The sequence below is a fragment of the Pimephales promelas genome, chromosome 5 (assembly GCF_988280905.1).
Source record: "Pimephales promelas chromosome 5, fPimPro1.hap1.1, whole genome shotgun sequence".
NCBI classification, from domain to species: Eukaryota; Metazoa; Chordata; class Actinopteri; order Cypriniformes; family Leuciscidae; genus Pimephales; species Pimephales promelas.
The window spans coordinates 10,093,239-10,113,903 of record NC_142773.1 but is presented as its reverse complement, the minus strand read 5'-3'; the positions used below and the strand labels follow the sequence as shown (position 1 = coordinate 10,113,903).

The following is a 20,665-nucleotide window of genomic DNA, read 5'->3' as shown; positions in this document are numbered from 1 at the left end:
AATAAAAAAAGTGTAAACGTAGAACAATGGCAAACTTTGAGGTAGATCAGCATCTGTAATAAGTAGGGGTGTAAGTTCACAAAATTCACAGTTCGGTTTGATAGGACACAGTAGTGTCACGGTTCGTACGTTTTCGATACAGGAAAAAGAAAGAAATGCTAGAGACTTTTCCTTGATTTAAAATATGATAATTTATTAAAAGAAAAATTAATTTTAAATAAGTGAGAGTATTGAAATTTTTAGTTTAATGAATGGGGGTAACCTTTGAAGGATTAACAAATTATGATTTGGTCATCACATTAAAAATAACATTTAATTATGATAATATTTGAGTTTTGAAGTGCTGGAAAAAGATGTTACATGTACTTGAAAGCATTTTACTATTTCTGCCAAACTTTTAATGGTTACAGTTAGTGTTACTACATTAAATCCATGGTGAATGTTGCTGATCTGGGGACTTAAAACCTATACCTAGATTATTCACTGCTTTCCACGCCAGCGCTGTTTGATCTAACAGAGATCTACGGTTAATAACGGAGAAATACTTTTGTGGTGAATTCAAATGAACCAAGATCTACGGGCGAAGCGTGCACATTTTAATGAAAATATTGAGCGCTATATCGAACACTTTTATATCGTTACCGACAATGGTTTACGTCTATAAACACCGATACAGCTTTAATCGCAGTTTTTTTCTTGAGTTTGTGGACATTTAATGATTTTCCTAAGATCACTAATGTTTCGTTAAATTGTTTCCAAGCTGTTTTGTATTGACGTTTTTCCACTGTAGAAACTGACTGAGCGATTACATGATGTCTATATTGTGCTGTAACAAGTAGTAAAGTGGTAGAGATTCATTTTCAGTTTTGGACGAAATAGTTTTGTAGGGCCAAAATCAAGGACTATAGCGGTGACATTTCATTAGCGCTTCTCAGGTGACACGTATTAAAGGGATAGTTCACCCAAAAATCTGTCCTAAATCACTCGCCCTCATGACGGTCCAAATAAAAGATCTTCAGAATAAAAGCCTAAATTCAATCTGTTCACCATAAAATAAAGCGATTCAGTCTCTTCAGAAAAGTTTTGGACTAAACCGCTCATCAATCTCTTTATGAACTTTTTAAAGTGTCAAAGTGGTAGTTGTGAATTTTAACTTTTGGGTGAATTATCCCTTTAAATGTGTCAGAGTCTATTTTTGAATCCTTGACATTTCAGTGTCTCACTAAAAAAATACTTCATTATCGTGAAAGACAATCATGATGATTTAGTTTTCGTTCTTCAACAGATCATGACACGCCTCAAAGGAGATCTGATGGTTTCCAGTTATTATTGAGCCAGCAAGTGACCGCATCATTGAGCCATCCTTCTCTCCATGGTCATCACCCGTAGTCCTCGTCCCCAGGTTCTGTGTGGCCTATAGGAGACTTAACAGAAACACCATACCTGAAGCTTATCCAATGCCGCTTATTCATGACATCCTGGAATCCATGGATGGCGCCACCTGGTTCAGCACATTGGATTTGCAGTCAGGATACTGGCAGGTGGATCTGGAGGAAGAGAGTAAAGAGAAAACCGCATTTATCACCAACCAGGGGCTATTCCAATCCCGTTCCATGCCGGCTCAGAAATGCTGCATTCCCTTCCAGAGGCTTATGGAGAAGGTCCTGGCAAATTCTGTAGCAAGACCCACCTGTATTGATGCAGCCTGACCTCAACCAAACTCTTCAGGTGAATACTGATGCCAGTGATGTGGGACTGAGAGCTATTCTCACCCAGAAAACACCTGAGGGGGAAAGAGCAATAGCATATGCTTCAAGGGCATTACGAGGAGCAGAACTAAATTACTCCACATCAGGAAAAGAGTGTCTGGCTGTGGTCTGGGTGGTGGAAAAATAGAGGAATTACCTTGATGGGAGGCAGTTTGATATCTACAGCGACCAATAGCCTTCAATAGTCCCCAAACCTCCTCTCAATTGACCCGGCGGACTCTTAGGTTGCAGCGGTTCATCTTGCTAGTACATCACTGGAAAGGATGTCTCAACCTGGGTCCCGATGCCTCGTCACGAGTCTGTCAGTCTGTGGAAGGAGACGATGTGCACTGTTTGTTTGTTCTGTTTTTTTTATGATACAGAATTACAAGTGAATTACAATCTCTGTGGAGTTGAAGATCGAAGCAGAGAATGTCTAATATGGGGTAGTGTTGTCACGATACTAGAATTTCTAACTTTGATACGATACCTTGAAAAATATCGATATTTTTGACAACACTAGTATGGGGAGAACTGGTTGCAGTTCCAGTCTGTTTACATATGAGGGCGATCACATAAAGAAAATGGAGGTCTAGTGAATTATACCCCTTAAAATACACTTTTCTCAGGATATCATTTTTTGTCTAGTAATTTGAATCTTGTATTCGAAAGGAGATGCAAAGCAATTACACATCGCTTGGTGTTATATTTTTTAGAGTCACTTTTTGCTTTAAATAATGTCAATGACGTCATACATGTCGTACGCCGTAATAATGCGTAAGGCGCCGCCATACGGGCAACTTTCCCATTCCTCTCATAGCGGGAATTGAGAAAAATGCCTGTTTCGTGCGCTGCTCAGCCAATTGAAAACAGGTTGCGAGGAATTAACTTTCACAAAAAAGACTGAATAATTGTTTCTGGTTGTATTTGGTCATGACGCAATTAGTAATAGTAAAGTTCAAAGGAGAAAGTCTGTGAAATTTTTTGATCACAATATTTTGACACGAAATTAAGTTTTAATAGATTTTCTGTGGACAATGTAGTTGTTTAAAAGTCAAATCTATTGTTTATTTATAAAGAGTTTTAAAAAATCCTGAACAGCGGGTGGCAAGTCTTTCTGTAGAAGGTCTTCAGATCTTTCTTCATAAAATCTATATTCGAAGTACTTAAACCACTTGTGGAGACAGACAACATCCAAATCAAGCCGCTTCGCTGGGTTCCTTTGCAGGAGAGAGCAAAGTAATTTGCAGCATTCTGTGAAGAAAGAGAAGAGAAGTCCTATTATTACCTTAAACTTCACACTCGCTCTCTTTGATTAAGAGTCTAAGCTGAAATATCTAAATATTACTGCATTACCCACACAACCATTTATATTAATTTGTTCTACTTTGTATGATTTAGAATTGCAAGTGATCTTTGCTGAAATGTAGATCTAACCTTGTGATACGCCATCTCTTGTCCAGATGTTGTCATTTAGCATATCCAAGTCTTCTGAAGATGGAAATTCTCCACACACCAGTGTAAACATCAGGACCCCGAGTGACCACACTGTCGCTGGTTTGCCGTGATAAAAGCCGTATGATTCATATTCAGGGGGGCAGTACTCTTCGGTGCCTGCAAAAAAGAGAAAAAAGTATTTATTAGCATGCAAGAAATGATTTGATGCTATTGATTCACAATGGTGGATCCCATTACATGATACTTTGTAAGACCTTGACGGCTTCTGGCCCGTCATCTAAGTTTGAGACCCACATTACAGCTCTGAGGAATAATACAAACCAGCAAAGGACGTGTATCCCGCATCGGTCAGGATTTCTCCGCATCCAAAGTCAATCAACTTGACATCCAGCGTCTCCGGGTTGATCAGGAGGTTTTCCAGTTTTATGTCGCGATGCAACACTCCACGTTGGCAGCATGTTTGAGCTGCGACTGCTGCCTGATGCATGATGACCTTTGCCACGTTCTCGTCGATGTAGTAGTCGTGCCGGTCCAGATATTCGATCAGGCTCTCACAGGGTGTAGGGAACTCTAGAACCATGATGTAACGATTTGGCTCTTCGTCCCAGTCCAGAAGCTGGATGATCTGGGGAACCCTGGGGCCTTTGTTGGCGAGAATTTGCAGACCGATCTCCAGAGGAACGGGTTCAGGATTATCCTCCTAGAAGAAAGACAATTCTTATGATCTTATACTGTACATGGAGAAAAGATGTAGAACACTACTAAACTACAGACAATAGCAGTTTGTCCATTGAAAAATGAACTGAGAGAAACAGAGTACTTACAATGTTGATCCACTCAATACCCTCGGTATCAGCGAATTTCAGCGCCACCTAATCAACAAAACAAAAAATGGATTTGAGTTAGAATTATTTCCAATGTGTGTGCAGTTCATATTTCAGTCATCAACCTTGAACAGACCTGTTCAGTTTCATCAATTTAAATTCTAATCATGTAGAGCAAGTCTAACAATTTAAACAGGTCTGAGAGGTCAGGTGCTCTAAGAAGTGAACATAAGATACACTGAGAATGCTTGAAAAGAAGAGTTATTCGAATATACGATCGTGCAGGAACACTTTGATAGATAATGCAAGTAAATTAAATGATACCTTGAGGCCATCCTTCAAGCGAGTCCCGGCGTAAACGCTTCCAAATCCTCCTTCCCCGAGCTTCCTGCCGACTTTATAGCTCCAGCAACCGACGTCTGTTAAAAGAAACATAGAAGAGTTGACATGAAAACTGCTTTTTGCCTGAGTTGACATGAGTAAAGACAGATATAATATCACAACACAAGTTTGTCTGTATTGTGTTGTGTCGGAGTCATGACAGTCAACTTACAAATAATCTCATTCTCAGAGACAGTGTCTACTGTCGGTGCGACATGGGGGCCATCATCTTCCCAGACTGACGTGGCACAGTCTGGAACTGGGGAGCCATCATCTTCCCAGACTGACGTGGCACAGTCTGGAACTGGGGAGCCATCATCTTCCCAGTCTGATGTGGCACAGACTGGAACTGGGGGGCCATCATCTTCCCAGTCTGATGTGGCACAGTCTGGAACTGGGGGGCCATCATCTTCCCAGTCTGATGTGGCACAGTCTGGAACTGGGGGGCCATCATCTTCCCAGTCTGGAGGGCCATCATCTTCCCAGTCTGACGTGGCACAGACTGGAACATCAACACAACAGTCAGCCGTTTCCAATCCTGGAGCTGATGTGGTGCTGACTGCGACCTGGGGGACGTCCACACTGGAGTCTGCCACATGTCGGGCTGGAACTCGACGGACGTTGGCTCTATAGGTGGCCACATCTAGGACTGGAACTCTATCAGATGTGGTACAGGCTGTAGGTTGGAGGACGTCAAGAATCGAGACAGAGCTCAAAGCGTTGAGGACGTCGGCAGACCATTCTGACGAATCTCCCACTAAGTCCTGGAAGGCGTCTTCACTCCACTCGTCATCGACTTCAGCATGACCTGGTTCCTCTGCAACGCTGAGGATTTCAGCCTCAATGGTACGGGGAACAAGCTGAGAAGTCTGATCTAAAGAGGGAAATGATAAAACAAAAGATGGTTTTAATGAAATTCTATTAATAAAAGATTAACCAAAACCATATTCATTACTAGACATTAATATTGGTGCAGCTAATGTAATTAATGAAGCGAGTTTTCGGGGGCATTCACAGGTCTAATTCGTGCATTCTGCTTCCTCAGTTGTCGGTCAGTGAGAACAGGCGAGAATGTTCTGTTCTCTGTTTAAGTTCAAATTAAAAATACTTCAAATTTCAAAACATACACCAAGTCCCCTGCATTAAATTTAATATAGTTGTGTGTGTAAATTTTAATTTGGCCATCCAGATGTTGCTTGGTAACCCTTTAGGCAATCATACATGCAAATGTAGAGTTCATTGATTTTTCATCTGATTAGCACAACATCTTCATTTTCAGACAATGAATTTGGCCAACTGGGCATAATTTGTAATAATTTATAATTTGTGAGCAATTTCACATTCAATAAAATTTGAGGTAATACATTTGAATGTCTGTTAAAATGCATTCACATATCTGTCATCAAAGATGTGTAGTTTGCATTATATTTCAAGCATATTATGTTACTGAATTCTCTATTAAAAGTTTTTATTATTTATAAGACTTTAAAAACAGAACTTTACATATTCTACATCATGTCTGGTCCTTTTACTTACCTTGACTGGAGCTGGTCTTGATGGTTTTTGCCTTCCTCCTCTTGCCGTTCTCCTTTACGTGTAAATTGTCCACACTGTCAGAATCATGCGCACGACAATTAACACAAGAAAAGTTTGCTCCCATTTTGAAATGCTAAATAATTACACTGCAATAAATGCCAGTAGAAAATTATCAGCAAAGCAATGAAGAGAATGTTTGAAAGTCTGTGAAAGTCAGCTTTTATTCGACCAGTACTCGACTGTGACGTCACGTTCTATAGAACATTCCAGACATTCCACAGCTGCAGGTTGTGCGTCACGTGCCACTGTCACTCTATGGGGGGGGGTTGCAGGTTGTGAGTCACGTGCAACCGTCACTTTATGGGGGGGGGGGGCTGCAGGTTGTGCGTCACGGGCTACCGTCAGTCTATGGGCGGGGCTTATGCGTAACTGAAAATTCGATGTGTCTATGAAAACAGTAAAATAAACACTGAGATACTTTCACTCAAATACACAGGATTAATCGGATTTAATGTAAACTCTTTTTAATAATGATGTCTAGCCTGAAAAGAGAGACACAATTAAAAGATAGCGATCTCGATTCAAACAAACACACAATCTACTTTAACAACTAAACATTTGACAAGGTTTTGGTCTAAAACATTTGACAACGACTAAACATTTGACAAAAAATTGACCATTAAGGTAATATTGGGCTACTACGATCACAGAGCGATCGAACATTCAAATCTGCATTTGTGCTGCCACTAAATAAAGCCTGGTTATTACCGTCAAACACTGAACTTGGTTGATTAAACCAAAACTTACTTACTCGAAGTATAGGTTTAAAATTAAATCACAGACTGTAAAAAAGTTTAAATACACGTCCGTCCGGGAATAACATCAGCTGAGCCAACCTAGTTCACGGTTAACGGACTTCAAGAAAAAGTGCGCCGTTTTACTCCTTTCTTCTTCTTTTATTTAATGCCAATTTACCTGTTAAATATATCGCCATGTACCTTTGGTGGTTTATCAAGTTTTCAATCCTTTCGTTTAATAATCTTTAATCACCGTGAATAAGATTCTAATTATACTGGTAGCTCGCTCGCGAGCCACCTGTTGGAGACCCCTGGTCTAAAGTGTTTCATCGCCATCTAACGGCCTGACAGCAGAATACAGCGTTTGAGCATACACTGGAGCCTTATATGGGTTGTTCCTGATGCGTCCAAGTTGGGAGAGAAGGATATACGGCGAAATATCATAAAACGACGCTGGAAACAAACCGTCATCCCGACTTTTACTAATTTTTAGGTATTTCAGTTCAGTTCAGATACCTTTATTAGTCCCCAAGGGGCAATTCAGCTTTACAGTCAACCCATCTATAATTTAGTTAAAATGCATTAACACACAATAAAAGAAATAAATACTCACATCCACATATTACTCACTAGTTTACCATCCAGTATCACACACACACCCACACACATTCACCTGCCATTGACTAAACAGAGCAGTGGAAAGCAAGAACCAATTCCATATATTTATGTATTTTCGTTTAGAAGTCTTATAGCAGAAGGAATGAATGAGTTAGCATAGCGGTTAGTTTTCCGTTTTGGCACATAATACCGCCGACCTGACTGCATGACAACAAATTCTTCACTAAGTGCATGATCTGGTTGACACAGTATTCGTTCTGCCTTTTTGACAGCTCGTGTCAGTTCAGTCGTCCAGTGATTTTTGAGCATAACTTAACAATGTTGGTCAAACTTTTGGAAAGAAAATTTTAGTAGACTCTCAATGAAGGCCTGATAGAATGTACATAAAATTCTTTTTACAGACCCCAAAAGAGTTAAGCTTTCTCAGTAAGTATATTCTTTGGTTTACTCTCTTAATAATGCTATCAGTGTTCTCACTGAATTTCAGTTGTGAGTCAAACACTGTGCCCAAGTACTTGTTTGAACTGTTTGAACATTTTCATTGTGTACTACACTTGATTTCAGTTCTTCACTATGCTTCCTAAAATCTATGACTACTTCTTTAGTTTTTGACACATTTAAGTCAAGGAAGCTGTCCTCACACCATCTGACAAGTTCCATGAGGGCATTATTGTGATCAGATTGGTTGCCCTGTAATAGGGACAACAGGGCTGTGTCGTCTGAGAACTTTACCAAATAGCTGTTCTCCCAAGATGACCTGCAGTTGTCGGTGTATAATATAAACAGCAAGGGGTGAAAGCACACAGCCCTGAGGAGAGACACGATGACAGATGACATTTCACCATTTACATATACCTGCTGCCTTCTATTTGTTAAAAATTTTAAAACTAATAATAAGATGTGCTCGGGTAACTTAAAATGTGAGGCTAATCGTTCGATTTGGATATGGGGCTGCATTTTGTTAAAAGCTAAACTAAAGTCAGCAAATAAAATTCTTACGTGTGAGGCAGGTTTCTCAAGATGTTTATACACCCTGTCAAGAATGAAAAGCTTTCCATCCTTTACCCCCTTGCCCTCTTGATATGCAAATTGTAATGGATCTAATTTGTCTACAGTTAGGGGGATGATTATGTCCTTTACGATTTTTTCAAGGCATTTCATTATACAGGGAAGTCAGTGCAATTGGTCTAAATTCATTAAGGTCTTTAGGAGATTTTGTTTTAGGGATAGGTATTACTGTTGATGTTTTCCATATGTCCGGTATGACTCCACTGTCTGCACATTTTGAAAGATAACTGTAAAAATAAGTGTAAAATAAGTAAGTGTAAAAAATTGTTTATTTAAATAAACGTTATAGACAGTGGAGTTATCTGGACTAAAGATTAAAACATCCAGATGTTCAGTTGGGCTTCACTCTTCACTCACAGAAGATATGTTTTTTGTATATTTAAAAAATATTAATACACATAGTTGAATCAGATAGACAAAGTAATGATATTTGACCTATAGGCCTACAGGAAACTGACTGATATATGTTGTTGTGAATTTATATAAAGTTACATTTAGGTATTAACCATATTTAGCCCTTTAGACATAGGCTACAGTACTGTGTAATCATATCTGCTGTACTATTCACAATTGGTCATCATACAGAACAGTGTCCTACATAACATTTAATGAAGACAAACACCATTAACCATTTTCTAAAATTCCAAGGGCCATTTAAAAGAAAAAGACAATATTTTTGTTCACAAAAAAGCTTATTTATTTACACCATGTACTGTATAGGATGACTCCCGTAGTTGACTCTCCAATGGCTTGCCAATCTTCTTACATTTTATTTTTATCCTCATGTCAAAGTGCTCCCGCTCACTGATCAAAAATAAATTCAAAAAGTAGCTAAAGTTGAATAGTGGTAGAAACAATGGTTATAAAATAATGGCAGGATATCATGGTTGAACATTTTTGGGGGTTCAAAAGATGGGTGTTTATAAAAGTTTATAGATATTTTAATTTTCTTAAGTAGCTAAATAAAACACACACCTGAATGAGATACAAGTTAAAAAGGCTGGGCCTTTTTAAAAACCACTGGGCGGCAGTGGCTCAGTGGTTCATGTGGGTTGTCTACGAACCGAAAGGTTGGTGGTTCAATCCTCGGTTCCACCTGACCAAGTGTCGAGGTGTCCATGAGCAAGACACCTAACCCCAGCTGCTCCCGACGAGCTGGATGGCACCTTGCATGGCTGACACCGCCGTCGGTGTATGAAAGAGTGTATGAATGGGTGAATGTGAGGCAAACTGTAAAGCGCTTTGGTGGCCATTAGGTCTTTGAAGGCGCTATATAAATGCAGTCCATTTACCATTTAAAAAGAACTAAAGACAGAGTATAAGGCCTAAATAATTTTGAAAATTGAATAGAAATAAAGTTTATATGGTCTGACTCGCTTATATCTTTTCTAACTGGTCAGACTTACTTTCCCAAACTGACTTGCGTTGTCTGAGCAATGAAGGCGTAATACTTCATGCTGTCCACTAGAGGGGGCGACAGGATAAGTCTTTTTCCTGTTTGCATCAGTTTAAATCACTGTCTATGGTTTAATGACAAATAAAAGCATACATTTTATTCATCATAAATAGGCCATAACTGTGTATGAGAACAAGCTTTACATTTCAAGCTGTACAACTATTTAAAACTTGAACACTGCTTCAAATTTGCCACTCTCTATAGTTTCTTTTAAAATAATATTGTTATCACAGATTATGAACAGATGTTGTACACAACAAGGACACAATTCCCATTGATTTGTTGGGTTTTCATGTTTTATTGGAACTTTAGACATACAATCGACACGAAACCACCGTCAGAAAATTGGAAACATAGGTCGCTGGCTAAACGCTAATGCCCAACTGCAAAAATATTGATAGTAATGGGTAAAACTCAATCAAAGTCACGTGTCAGTCATTTTTTACGTGTTTTTTCACATAAATGTCTCTGAAACGAATTGAGATATTTCCACCAAAATTGGCACACAGATGTATGGGCTCACTCTGAGGACACGTAACAAAAATTGTGTGACTGAGCCTCTTGGTGGCGCTACAACAGAACATAACATGCTATACTTAACGAATGCATTGGTGTAACATTACGAAACTCAGTTTGTGCCAACAGCAGCACCATCCCCTGAAGGAACTCAAAAGATTTCAAGACAGCGCCACCTTTTGGTCAAAGTTTTACCAAAATTTCGAATAATGCTTATAACTTTTGAATAAATCTGCGTATTTTAATGCGACTGGTCTGAAGGTTTTTTCATCGTCACCAAACTCTTACCACATCACATCAATTTTGTAACTAATCCATGTGATAATCCATTTACTTACATTTTTAGTTAATTGTATGTGATTTTTCAGCCATTTTGCCTAAATTCATCTTTAAATGTCTTCAATTACTCCTTGCTGCAGTTGGTCTGACACATGTTGGTATGTTTTGTTGTCTAATTGTGCTTGGCCCCGGTAATTGCTGCTTGCAGCTATATATATATATATGCAAAAGCCTCTAAATGCCATTTGAAATTTTCTTCTAAAATGACCATTTTTATCAAGCTTGTATATTTAAGTTCAGTAATTTCACTTAAATGACAATTAATGGGTAATCTTCATTGTCATTTAAGTGAAATTACTGAACTTAAATATATAAGCTTGATAAAAATGATCATTTTAGAAGAAAATTTCAAATGGCACTTAGAGGCTTTTGCATCTGAACTCTTCATATATATATATATATATATATATATATATATATATATATATATATATATATTGTGTTATATGCGATACATCGATTAGTAGAGGATGATTGAGTGGAGGCGGGGCTCATTGGAATATTCATGAGCTACTTAATGAAACAAGGATAGTTACATTCGAGCTTTAAGGCATGACTAATTTTATTCCACAGGAGAACAACGTTTAAATATGTCATTTTGGTGATCAAAGATGAGTTTTAAGGGATAAAATTATTGACCGTATTCATTTAGCCTAAATGGGGTGGACATTAACAGTGAAAAGTTCTTCATAATATTTGTGTTAGTAATTAGCTATACTTTATCAACATGTATGGATTTGATTAAAATAGCTCATTTTGTTCAGATCAGCCAGAAAAAATCTTTTTTTAATTTTACCATTCCAAAAAAATGTCTGAAGATTATTACTTCTTGATGATTTTACCAAAGATGTTATTATACATTTTTTTTTAAAAAATGCATTTGTTAATTTTATGAAGTCTTGTCATTTTATTAGGTACATTTCATATTCATAAAAGTAAAATTATTAAGTAATATTCTCTTTACAACAAAATTATGTGTATATATATATATATATATATATATATATATATGAAGAGTTCAGATGCAAAAGCCTCTAAATTCCATTTGAAATTTTCTTCTAAAATGACCATTTTTATCAAGCTTGTATATTTAAGTTCAGTAATTTCACTTAAATGACAATTAATAGGTAATCTTCATTGCCATTAAAGTGAAATTACTGAACTTAAATATACAAGCTTGATAAAAATGATCATTTTAGAAGAACATTTCAAATGGCACTTAGAGGCTTTTGCATCTGAACTCTTCATATATTCCTGTATTGTAAACTGAATCCTTTAGCTGTGTTATGTTTTTGGATGTCTGTTATAGCTAGTTATGAATGTTTTACTATGTCTTCATGTAAAAGTAAAGGAGCTCAACCAAGTATCACTGTAGCTCGCGCATCCCCTCTGTTGGTGAAAAAGGATCATAACTACAGGACTGTTCTGACAACCAGCAGTCTGATATAAGTCGGGCTTTCTGCACTGTATTTTTTGGTTTTGTTTGAAGGCGCTGTAAAATGCGGACATTTCCTGGGACAGGACTCACAAAACCGGGACTTTGACCTCTGGTCTAACATCTAACACCATTATTATTTACATATTATTACACTATAGCCTACACTGTAAAAAATATTTTCAAGATTTGTTATCACAACATTTTTTTCTTTTGTCAAATCAACTTAAATTTTATTTAGTTCAGATAACTTATTATTTTGAGTTTCTGTTGATTAAATCAATCTCCTTCATTCTCTTAACTCACTTTTTCCAGTTCAATCAACTTAAAATTTTAAGGCAACCAGGTTACTTAATTTTTTTTAAGTTAAACCAACAATATTTTTTTACAGTGTATAGGCCATATATTTGTTTTATGCCTCACATGATATATTACCAGAAACCACGTGATCGGACCCGATTTCCGATCACTTGATCGGATCGGGACATCCCTACTTTTTTGTTTTTGTTTACAGAAACACATAAATGAAAGTTTTCATTGGCCAAAAAGCTACAACAACAATAGTTTAATAATCAATTTATTTAATAATCAACACTCAAGTGCAAATGGAATTGTAGAATTAATTTAAACATTTAAACTGCACATAAGGCAGTTCTATATTAACTATTTAATGATACGTTCTACTCTAATTCATTGTTGAAATGTAAACATTTAGACACGGCTGTAATAACATGTTTTATTGGCAGATTTATTAAAACATACATTAAATGATAAAGACAACAGTTTAAGTAAAAAATATAATAAATATGAAATGGAGCATATATTTATCAAAATGCTCGTCTCTATAGAGTAGTGCTGTGCGACATAGCTAAAAAATCTATCACGTTATAATGTTTCATTTCTTTCTTTTTTTTAAGAGAAGTAGAAAAGTTCTTTATGTGTTAAAAAGTATGTGTTAAACAAACTCTTGAACTTAAAATGTTACAAAATGTGTGCAATAAAAAAAGTGTAAACGTAGAATAATGGCAAACTTTGAGGTAGATCAGCATCTGTAATAAGTAGGGGTGTAAGTTCACAAAATTCACAGTTCGGTTTGATAGGACACAGTGGTGTCACGGTTCGTACGTTTTCGATACAAGGAAAAAGAAAGAAATGCGAAAAGAGACTTTTCCTTGATTTAAAATATGATAATTTATTAAAAGAAAATTTCATTTTAAATAAGTGTGAGTCTTGAAACTGAACTTCAAATGAACCAAGATCTACGGGCGAAGCGTGCACATTTTAATGAAAATATTGAGCGCTATATCGAACACTTTTATATCGTTACCGACAATGGTTTACGTCTATAAACACCGATACAGCTTTAATCGCAGTTTTTTTCTAGAGTTTGTGGACATTTAATGATTTTCCTGAGATCACTAATGTTTCGTTAAATTATTTCCAAGCTGTTTTGTATTGACGTTTTTCCACTGTAGAAACTGACTGAGCGATTACATGATGTCTATATTGTGCTGTAACAAGTAGTAAAGTGGTAGAGATTCATTTTCAGTTTTGGACGAAATAGTTTTGTAGGGCCAAAATCAAGGACCATAGCGGTGACATTTCATTAGCGCTTCTCAGGTGACACGTTTTAAAGGGATAGTTCACCCAAAAATCTGTCCTAAATCACTCGCCCTCATGACGGTCCAAATAAAAGATCAGAAAAATTTTGGACTAAACCGCTCATCAATCTCTTTATGAACTTTTTAAAGTGTCAAAGTGGTAGTTGTGAATTTTAACTTTTGGGTGAATTATCCCTTTAAATGTGTCAGGTCTCACTAAAAAAATACTTTATCGTGTACATAATACATAATCATTATCGTGAAAGACAATCATGATGATTTAGTTTTCGTTCTTCAACAGATCATGACACGCCTCAAAGGAGATCTGATGGTTTCCAGTTATTATTGAGCCAGCAAGTGACCGCATCATTGAGCCATCCTTCTCTCCATGGTCATCACCCGTAGTCCTCGTCCCCAGGTTCTGTGTGGCCTATAGGAGACTTAACAGAAACACCATACCTGAAGCTTATCCAATGCCGCTTATTCATGACATCCTGGAATCCATGGATGGCGCCACCTGGTTCAGCACATTGGATTTGCAGTCAGGATACTGGCAGGTGGATCTGGAGGAAGAGAGTAAAGAGAAAACCGCATTTATCACCAACCAGGGGCTATTCCAATCCCGTTCCATGCCGGCTCAGAAATGCTGCATTCCCTTCCAGAGGCTTATGGAGAAGGTCCTGGCAAATTCTGTAGCAAGACCCACCTGTATTGATGCAGCCTGACCTCAACCAAACTCTTCAGGTGAATACTGATGCCAGTGATGTGGGACTGAGAGCTATTCTCACCCAGAAAACACCTGAGGGGGAAAGAGCAATAGCATATGCTTCAAGGGCATTACGAGGAGCAGAACTAAATTACTCCACATCAGGAAAAGAGTGTCTGGCTGTGGTCTGGGTGGTGGAAAAATAGAGGAATTACCTTGATGGGAGGCAGTTTGATATCTACAGCGACCAATAGCCTTCAATAGTCCCCAAACCTCCTCTCAATTGACCCGGCGGACTCTTAGGTTGCAGCGGTTCATCTTGCTAGTACATCACTGGAAAGGATGTCTCAACCTGGGTCCCGATGCCTCGTCACGAGTCTGTCAGTCTGTGGAAGGAGACGATGTGCACTGTTTGTTTGTTCTGTTTTTTTTATGATACAGAATTACAAGTGAATTACAATCTCTGTGGAGTTGAAGATCGAAGCAGAGAATGTCTAATATGGGGTAGTGTTGTCACGATACTAGAATTTCTAACTTTGATACGATACCTTGAAAAATATCGATATTTTTGACAACACTAGTATGGGGAGAACTGGTTGCAGTTCCAGTCTGTTTACATATGAGGGCGATCACATAAAGAAAATGGAGGTCTAGTGAATTATACCCCTTAAAATACACTTTTCTCAGGATATCATTTTTTGTCTAGTAATTTGAATCTTGTATTCGAAAGGAGATGCAAAGCAATTACACATCGCTTGGTGTTATATTTTTTAGAGTCACTTTTTGCTTTAAATAATGTCAATGACGTCATACATGTCGTACGCCGTAATAATGCGTAAGGCGCCGCCATACGGGCAACTTTCCCATTCCTCTCATAGCGGGAATTGAGAAAAATGCCTGTTTCGTGCGCTGCTCAGCCAATTGAAAACAGGTTGCGAGGAATTAACTTTCACAAAAAAGACTGAATAATTGTTTCTGGTTGTATTTGGTCATGACGCAATTAGTAATAGTAAAGTTCAAAGGAGAAAGTCTGTGAAATTTTTTGATCACAATATTTTGACACGAAATTAAGTTTTAATAGATTTTCTGTGGACAATGTAGTTGTTTAAAAGTCAAATCTATTGTTTATTTATAAAGAGTTTTAAAAAATCCTGAACAGCGGGTGGCAAGTCTTTCTGTAGAAGGTCTTCAGATCTTTCTTCATAAAATCTATATTCGAAGTACTTAAACCACTTGTGGAGACAGACAACATCCAAATCAAGCCGCTTCGCTGGGTTCCTTTGCAGGAGAGAGCAAAGTAATTTGCAGCATTCTGTGAAGAAAGAGAAGAGAAGTCCTATTATTACCTTAAACTTCACACTCGCTCTCTTTGATTAAGAGTCTAAGCTGAAATATCTAAATATTACTGCATTACCCACACAACCATTTATATTAATTTGTTCTACTTTGTATGATTTAGAATTGCAAGTGATCTTTGCTGAAATGTAGATCTAACCTTGTGATACGCCATCTCTTGTCCAGATGTTGTCATTTAGCATATCCAAGTCTTCTGAAGATGGAAATTCTCCACACACCAGTGTAAACATCAGGACCCCGAGTGACCACACTGTCGCTGGTTTGCCGTGATAAAAGCCGTATGATTCATATTCAGGGGGGCAGTACTCTTCGGTGCCTGCAAAAAAGAGAAAAAAGTATTTATTAGCATGCAAGAAATGATTTGATGCTATTGATTCACAATGGTGGATCCCATTACATGATACTTTGTAAGACCTTGACGGCTTCTGGCCCGTCATCTAAGTTTGAGACCCACATTACAGCTCTGAGGAATAATACAAACCAGCAAAGGACGTGTATCCCGCATCGGTCAGGATTTCTCCGCATCCAAAGTCAATCAACTTGACATCCAGCGTCTCCGGGTTGATCAGGAGGTTTTCCAGTTTTATGTCGCGATGCAACACTCCACGTTGGCAGCATGTTTGAGCTGCGACTGCTGCCTGATGCATGATGACCTTTGCCACGTTCTCGTCGATGTAGTAGTCGTGCCGGTCCAGATATTCGATCAGGCTCTCACAGGGTGTAGGGAACTCTAGAACCATGATGTAACGATTTGGCTCTTCGTCCCAGTCCAGAAGCTGGATGATCTGGGGAACCCTGGGGCCTTTGTTGGCGAGAATTTGCAGACCGATCTCCAGAGGAACGGGTTCAGGATTATCCTCCTAGAAGAAAGACAATTCTTATGATCTTATACTGTACATGGAGAAAAGATGTAGAACACTACTAAACTACAGACAATAGCAGTTTGTCCATTGAAAAATGAACTGAGAGAAACAGAGTACTTACAATGTTGATCCACTCAATACCCTCGGTATCAGCGAATTTCAGCGCCACCTAATCAACAAAACAAAAAATGGATTTGAGTTAGAATTATTTCCAATGTGTGTGCAGTTCATATTTCAGTCATCAACCTTGAACAGACCTGTTCAGTTTCATCAATTTAAATTCTAATCATGTAGAGCAAGTCTAACAATTTAAACAGGTCTGAGAGGTCAGGTGCTCTAAGAAGTGAACATAAGATACACTGAGAATGCTTGAAAAGAAGAGTTATTCGAATATACGATCGTGCAGGAACACTTTGATAGATAATGCAAGTAAATTAAATGATACCTTGAGGCCATCCTTCAAGCGAGTCCCGGCGTAAACGCTTCCAAATCCTCCTTCCCCGAGCTTCCTGCCGACTTTATAGCTCCAGCAACCGACGTCTGTTAAAAGAAACATAGAAGAGTTGACATGAAAACTGCTTTTTGCCTGAGTTGACATGAGTAAAGACAGATATAATATCACAACACAAGTTTGTCTGTATTGTGTTGTGTCGGAGTCATGACAGTCAACTTACAAATAATCTCATTCTCAGAGACAGTGTCTACTGTCGGTGCGACATGGGGGCCATCATCTTCCCAGACTGACGTGGCACAGTCTGGAACTGGGGAGCCATCATCTTCCCAGACTGACGTGGCACAGTCTGGAACTGGGGAGCCATCATCTTCCCAGTCTGATGTGGCACAGACTGGAACTGGGGGGCCATCATCTTCCCAGTCTGATGTGGCACAGTCTGGAACTGGGGGGCCATCATCTTCCCAGTCTGATGTGGCACAGTCTGGAACTGGGGGGCCATCATCTTCCCAGTCTGATGTGGCACAGTCTGGAACTGGGGGGCCATCATCTTCCCAGTCTGGAGGGCCATCATCTTCCCAGTCTGACGTGGCACAGACTGGAACATCAACACAACAGTCAGCCGTTTCCAATCCTGGAGCTGATGTGGTGCTGACTGGGACCTGGGGGACGTCCACACTGGAGTCTGCCACATGTCGGGCTGGAACTCGACGGACGTTGGCTCTATAGGTGGCCACATCTAGGACTGGAACTCTATCAGATGTGGCACAGGCTGTAGGTTGGAGGACGTCAAGAATCGAGACAGAGCTCAAAGCGTTGAGGACGTCGGCAGACCATTCTGACGAATCTCCCACTAAGTCCTGGAAGGCGTCTTCACTCCACTCGTCATCGACTTCAGCATGACCTGGTTCCTCTGCAACGCTGAGGATTTCAGCCTCAATGGTACGGGGAACAAGCTGAGAAGTCTGATCTAAAGAGGGAAATGATAAAACAAAAGATGGTTTTAATGAAATTCTATTAATAAAAGATTAACCAAAACCATATTCATTACTAGACATTAATATTGGTGCAGCTAATGTAATTAATGAAGCGAGTTTTCGGGGGCATTCACACAGGTCTAATTCGTGCATTCTGCTTCCTCAGTTGTCGGTCAGTGAGAACAGGCGAGAATGTTCTGTTCTCTGTTTAAGTTCAAATTAAAAATACTTCAAATTTCAAAACATACACCAAGTCCCCTGCATTAAATTTAATATAGTTGTGTGTGTAAATTTTAATTTGGCCATCCAGATGTTGCTTGGTAACCCTTTAGGCAATCATACATGCAAATGTAGAATTCATTGATTTTTCATCTGATTAGCACAACATCTTCATTTTCAGACAATGAATTTGGCCAACTGGGCATAATTTGTAATAATTTATAATTTGTGAGCAATTTCACATTCAATAAAATTTGAGGTAATACATTTGAATGTTTGTTAAAATGCATTCACATATCTGTCATCAAAGATGTGTAGTTTGCATTATATTTCAAGCATATTATGTTACTGAATTCTCTAGTAAAAGTTTTTATTATTTATAAGACTTTAAAAACAGAACTTTACATATTCTACATCATGTCTGGTCCTTTTACTTACCTTGACTGGAGCTGGTCTTGATGGTTTTTGCCTTCCTCCTCTTGCCGTTCTCCTTTACGTGTAAATTGTCCACACTGTCAGAATCATGCGCACGACAATTAACACAAGAAAAGTTTGCTCCCATTTTGAAATGCTAAATAATTACACTGCAATAAATGCCAGTAGAAAATTATCAGCAAAGCAATAAAGAGAATGTTTGAAAGTCTGTGAAAGTCAGCTTTTATTCGACCAGTACTCGACTGTGACGTCACGTTCTATAGAACATTCCAGACATTCCACAGCTGCAGGTTGTGCGTCACGTGCCACTGTCACTCTATGGGGGGGGGGGGTTGCAGGTTGTGCGTCACGGGCTACCGTCAGTCTATGGGCGGGGCTTATGCGTAACTGAAAATTCGATGTGTCTATAAAACACTAAAATAAACACTGAGATACTTTCACTCAAATACACAGGTTTAATCGGATTTAATGTAAACTCTTTTTAATAATGATGTCTAGCCTGAAAAGAGAGACACAATTAAAAGATAGCGATCTCGATTCAAACAAACACACAATCTACTTTAACAACTAAACATTTGACACGGTTTTGGTCTAAAACATTTGACAACGACTAAACATTTGACAAAAAATGACCATTAAGGTAATATTGGGCTACTACGATCACAGAGCGATCGAACATTCAAATCTGCATTTGTGCTGCCACTAAATAAAGCCTGGTTATTACCGTCAAACACTGAACTTGGTTGATTAAACCAAAACTTACTTACTAGAAGTATAGGTTTAAAATTAAATCACAGACTGTAAAAAAGTTTAAATACACGTCCGTCCGGGAATAACATCAGCTGAGCCAACCTTCACGGTTAACGGACTTCAAGAAAAAGTGCGCCGTTTTACTCCTTTCTTCTTCTTTTATTTAATGCCAATTTACCTGGTAAATATATCGCCATGTACCTTTGGTGGTTTATCAAGTTTTCAATCCTTTCGTTTAATAATCTTTAATCACCGTGAATAAGATTCTAATTATACTGGTAGCTCGCTCGCGAGCCACCTGTTGGAGACCCCTGGTCTAAAGTGTTTCATCGCCATCTAACGGCCTGACAGCAGAATACAGCGTTTGAGCATACACTGGAGCCTTATATGGGTTGTTCCTGATGCGTCCAAGTTGGGAGAGAAGGATACGGCGAAATATCATAAAACGACGCTGGAAACAAACCGTCATCCCGACTTTTACTAATTTTTAGGTATTTCAGTTCAGTTCAGATACCTTTATTAGTCCCCAAGGGGCAATTCAGCTTTACAGTCAACCCATCTATAATTTAGTTAAAATGCATTAACACACAATGAATAAAAGAAATAAATACTCACATCCACATATTTACTCACTAGTTTACCATCCAGTATCACACACACCCACACACATTCACCTGCCATTGACTAAACAGAGCAGTGGAAAGCAAGAACCAATTCCATATATTTATGTATTTTCGTTTAGAAGTCTTATAGCAGAAGGAATGAATGAGTTAGCATAGCGGTTAGTTTTCCGTTTTGGCACATAATACCGCCGACCTGACTGCATGACAACAAATTCTTCACTAAGTGCATGATCTGGTTGACACAGTATTCGTTCTGCCTTTTTGACAGCTCGTGTCAGTTCAGTCGTCCAGTGATTTTTGAGCATAACTTAACAATGTTGGTCAAACTTTTGGAAAGAAAATTTTAGTAGACTCTCAATGAAGGCCTGATAGAATGTACATAAAATTATTTTACAGAGCCCAAAAGAGTTAAGCTTTCTCAGTAAGTATATTCTTTGGTTTACTCTCTTAATAATGCTATCAGTGTTCTCACTGAATTTCAGTTGTGAGTCAAACACTGTGCCCAAGT

At 38.4% G+C, this 20,665-nt stretch overlaps 4 protein-coding genes across 4 annotated transcripts; all 4 read right to left on the bottom strand.

Moving 5' to 3' along the window:
* Positions 1-2,791: 2,791 nt before the first annotated feature.
* On the bottom strand, positions 2,792-4,723 carry LOC120471915 (serine/threonine-protein kinase pim-2). Its single transcript, XM_039661851.2, has 5 exons — positions 4,355-4,723; positions 4,031-4,078; positions 3,528-3,906; positions 3,186-3,362; positions 2,792-3,002 (listed from the first exon to the last, which is right to left on the bottom strand). Exons 1-5 carry the CDS (start codon positions 4,505-4,507, stop codon positions 2,809-2,811), a joined length of 951 nt encoding a protein of 316 aa, XP_039517785.2. The 5' UTR covers positions 4,508-4,723; the 3' UTR covers positions 2,792-2,808.
* Positions 4,528-6,113, bottom strand: LOC148981380 (uncharacterized). Its single transcript, XM_089130717.1, has 2 exons — positions 5,948-6,113; positions 4,528-5,285 (listed from the first exon to the last, which is right to left on the bottom strand). The coding sequence occupies exons 1-2, from the start codon at positions 6,069-6,071 to the stop codon at positions 4,528-4,530; spliced, it is 882 nt and encodes a 293-aa protein (XP_088986843.1). The 5' UTR covers positions 6,072-6,113.
* A 9,471-nt stretch (positions 6,114-15,584) lies between these two features.
* Positions 15,585-17,300, bottom strand: LOC120477843 (serine/threonine-protein kinase pim-2-like). The gene is made up of 5 exons (XM_089130955.1): positions 17,148-17,300; positions 16,824-16,871; positions 16,321-16,699; positions 15,979-16,155; positions 15,585-15,795 (listed from the first exon to the last, which is right to left on the bottom strand). The coding sequence occupies exons 1-5, from the start codon at positions 17,298-17,300 to the stop codon at positions 15,602-15,604; spliced, it is 951 nt and encodes a 316-aa protein (XP_088987081.1). The 3' UTR covers positions 15,585-15,601.
* Positions 17,301-17,320: 20 nt separating this feature from the next.
* On the bottom strand, positions 17,321-18,959 carry LOC148981379 (uncharacterized). Its single transcript, XM_089130956.1, has 2 exons — positions 18,788-18,959; positions 17,321-18,123 (listed from the first exon to the last, which is right to left on the bottom strand). Exons 1-2 carry the CDS (start codon positions 18,909-18,911, stop codon positions 17,321-17,323), a joined length of 927 nt encoding a protein of 308 aa, XP_088987082.1. The 5' UTR covers positions 18,912-18,959.
* Between the last annotated feature and the right edge of the window lie 1,706 nt (positions 18,960-20,665).

What these genes read in the sequence shown, in the direction of transcription:
- LOC120471915 (XM_039661851.2), bottom strand. Translation starts at nt 4,507, where the DNA reads ATGTCAACTCAGGCAAAAAGCAGTTTTCATGTCAACTCTTCTATGTTT. An exon ending in GTATTGAGTGGATCAACATT is followed by an intron (nt 3,907 to 4,030) that starts GTAAGTACTCTG and finishes TCTTTCTTCTAG; the next exon opens with GAGGATAATCCTGAACCCGT. An exon ending in GGGATACACGTCCTTTGCTG is followed by an intron (nt 3,363 to 3,527) that starts GTTTGTATTATT and finishes TCTTTTTTGCAG; the next exon opens with GCACCGAAGAGTACTGCCCC.
- LOC148981380 (XM_089130717.1), bottom strand. Translation starts at nt 6,071, where the DNA reads ATGGGAGCAAACTTTTCTTGTGTTAATTGTCGTGCGCATGATTCTGAC. An exon ending in CAAGACCAGCTCCAGTCAAG is followed by an intron (nt 5,286 to 5,947) that starts GTAAGTAAAAGG and finishes TTCCCTCTTTAG; the next exon opens with ATCAGACTTCTCAGCTTGTT.
- LOC120477843 (XM_089130955.1), bottom strand. Translation starts at nt 17,300, where the DNA reads ATGTCAACTCAGGCAAAAAGCAGTTTTCATGTCAACTCTTCTATGTTT. An exon ending in GCTTGAAGGATGGCCTCAAG is followed by an intron (nt 16,872 to 17,147) that starts GTATCATTTAAT and finishes TTTGTTGATTAG; the next exon opens with GTGGCGCTGAAATTCGCTGA. An exon ending in GTATTGAGTGGATCAACATT is followed by an intron (nt 16,700 to 16,823) that starts GTAAGTACTCTG and finishes TCTTTCTTCTAG; the next exon opens with GAGGATAATCCTGAACCCGT.
- LOC148981379 (XM_089130956.1), bottom strand. Translation starts at nt 18,911, where the DNA reads ATGGGAGCAAACTTTTCTTGTGTTAATTGTCGTGCGCATGATTCTGAC. An exon ending in CAAGACCAGCTCCAGTCAAG is followed by an intron (nt 18,124 to 18,787) that starts GTAAGTAAAAGG and finishes TTCCCTCTTTAG; the next exon opens with ATCAGACTTCTCAGCTTGTT.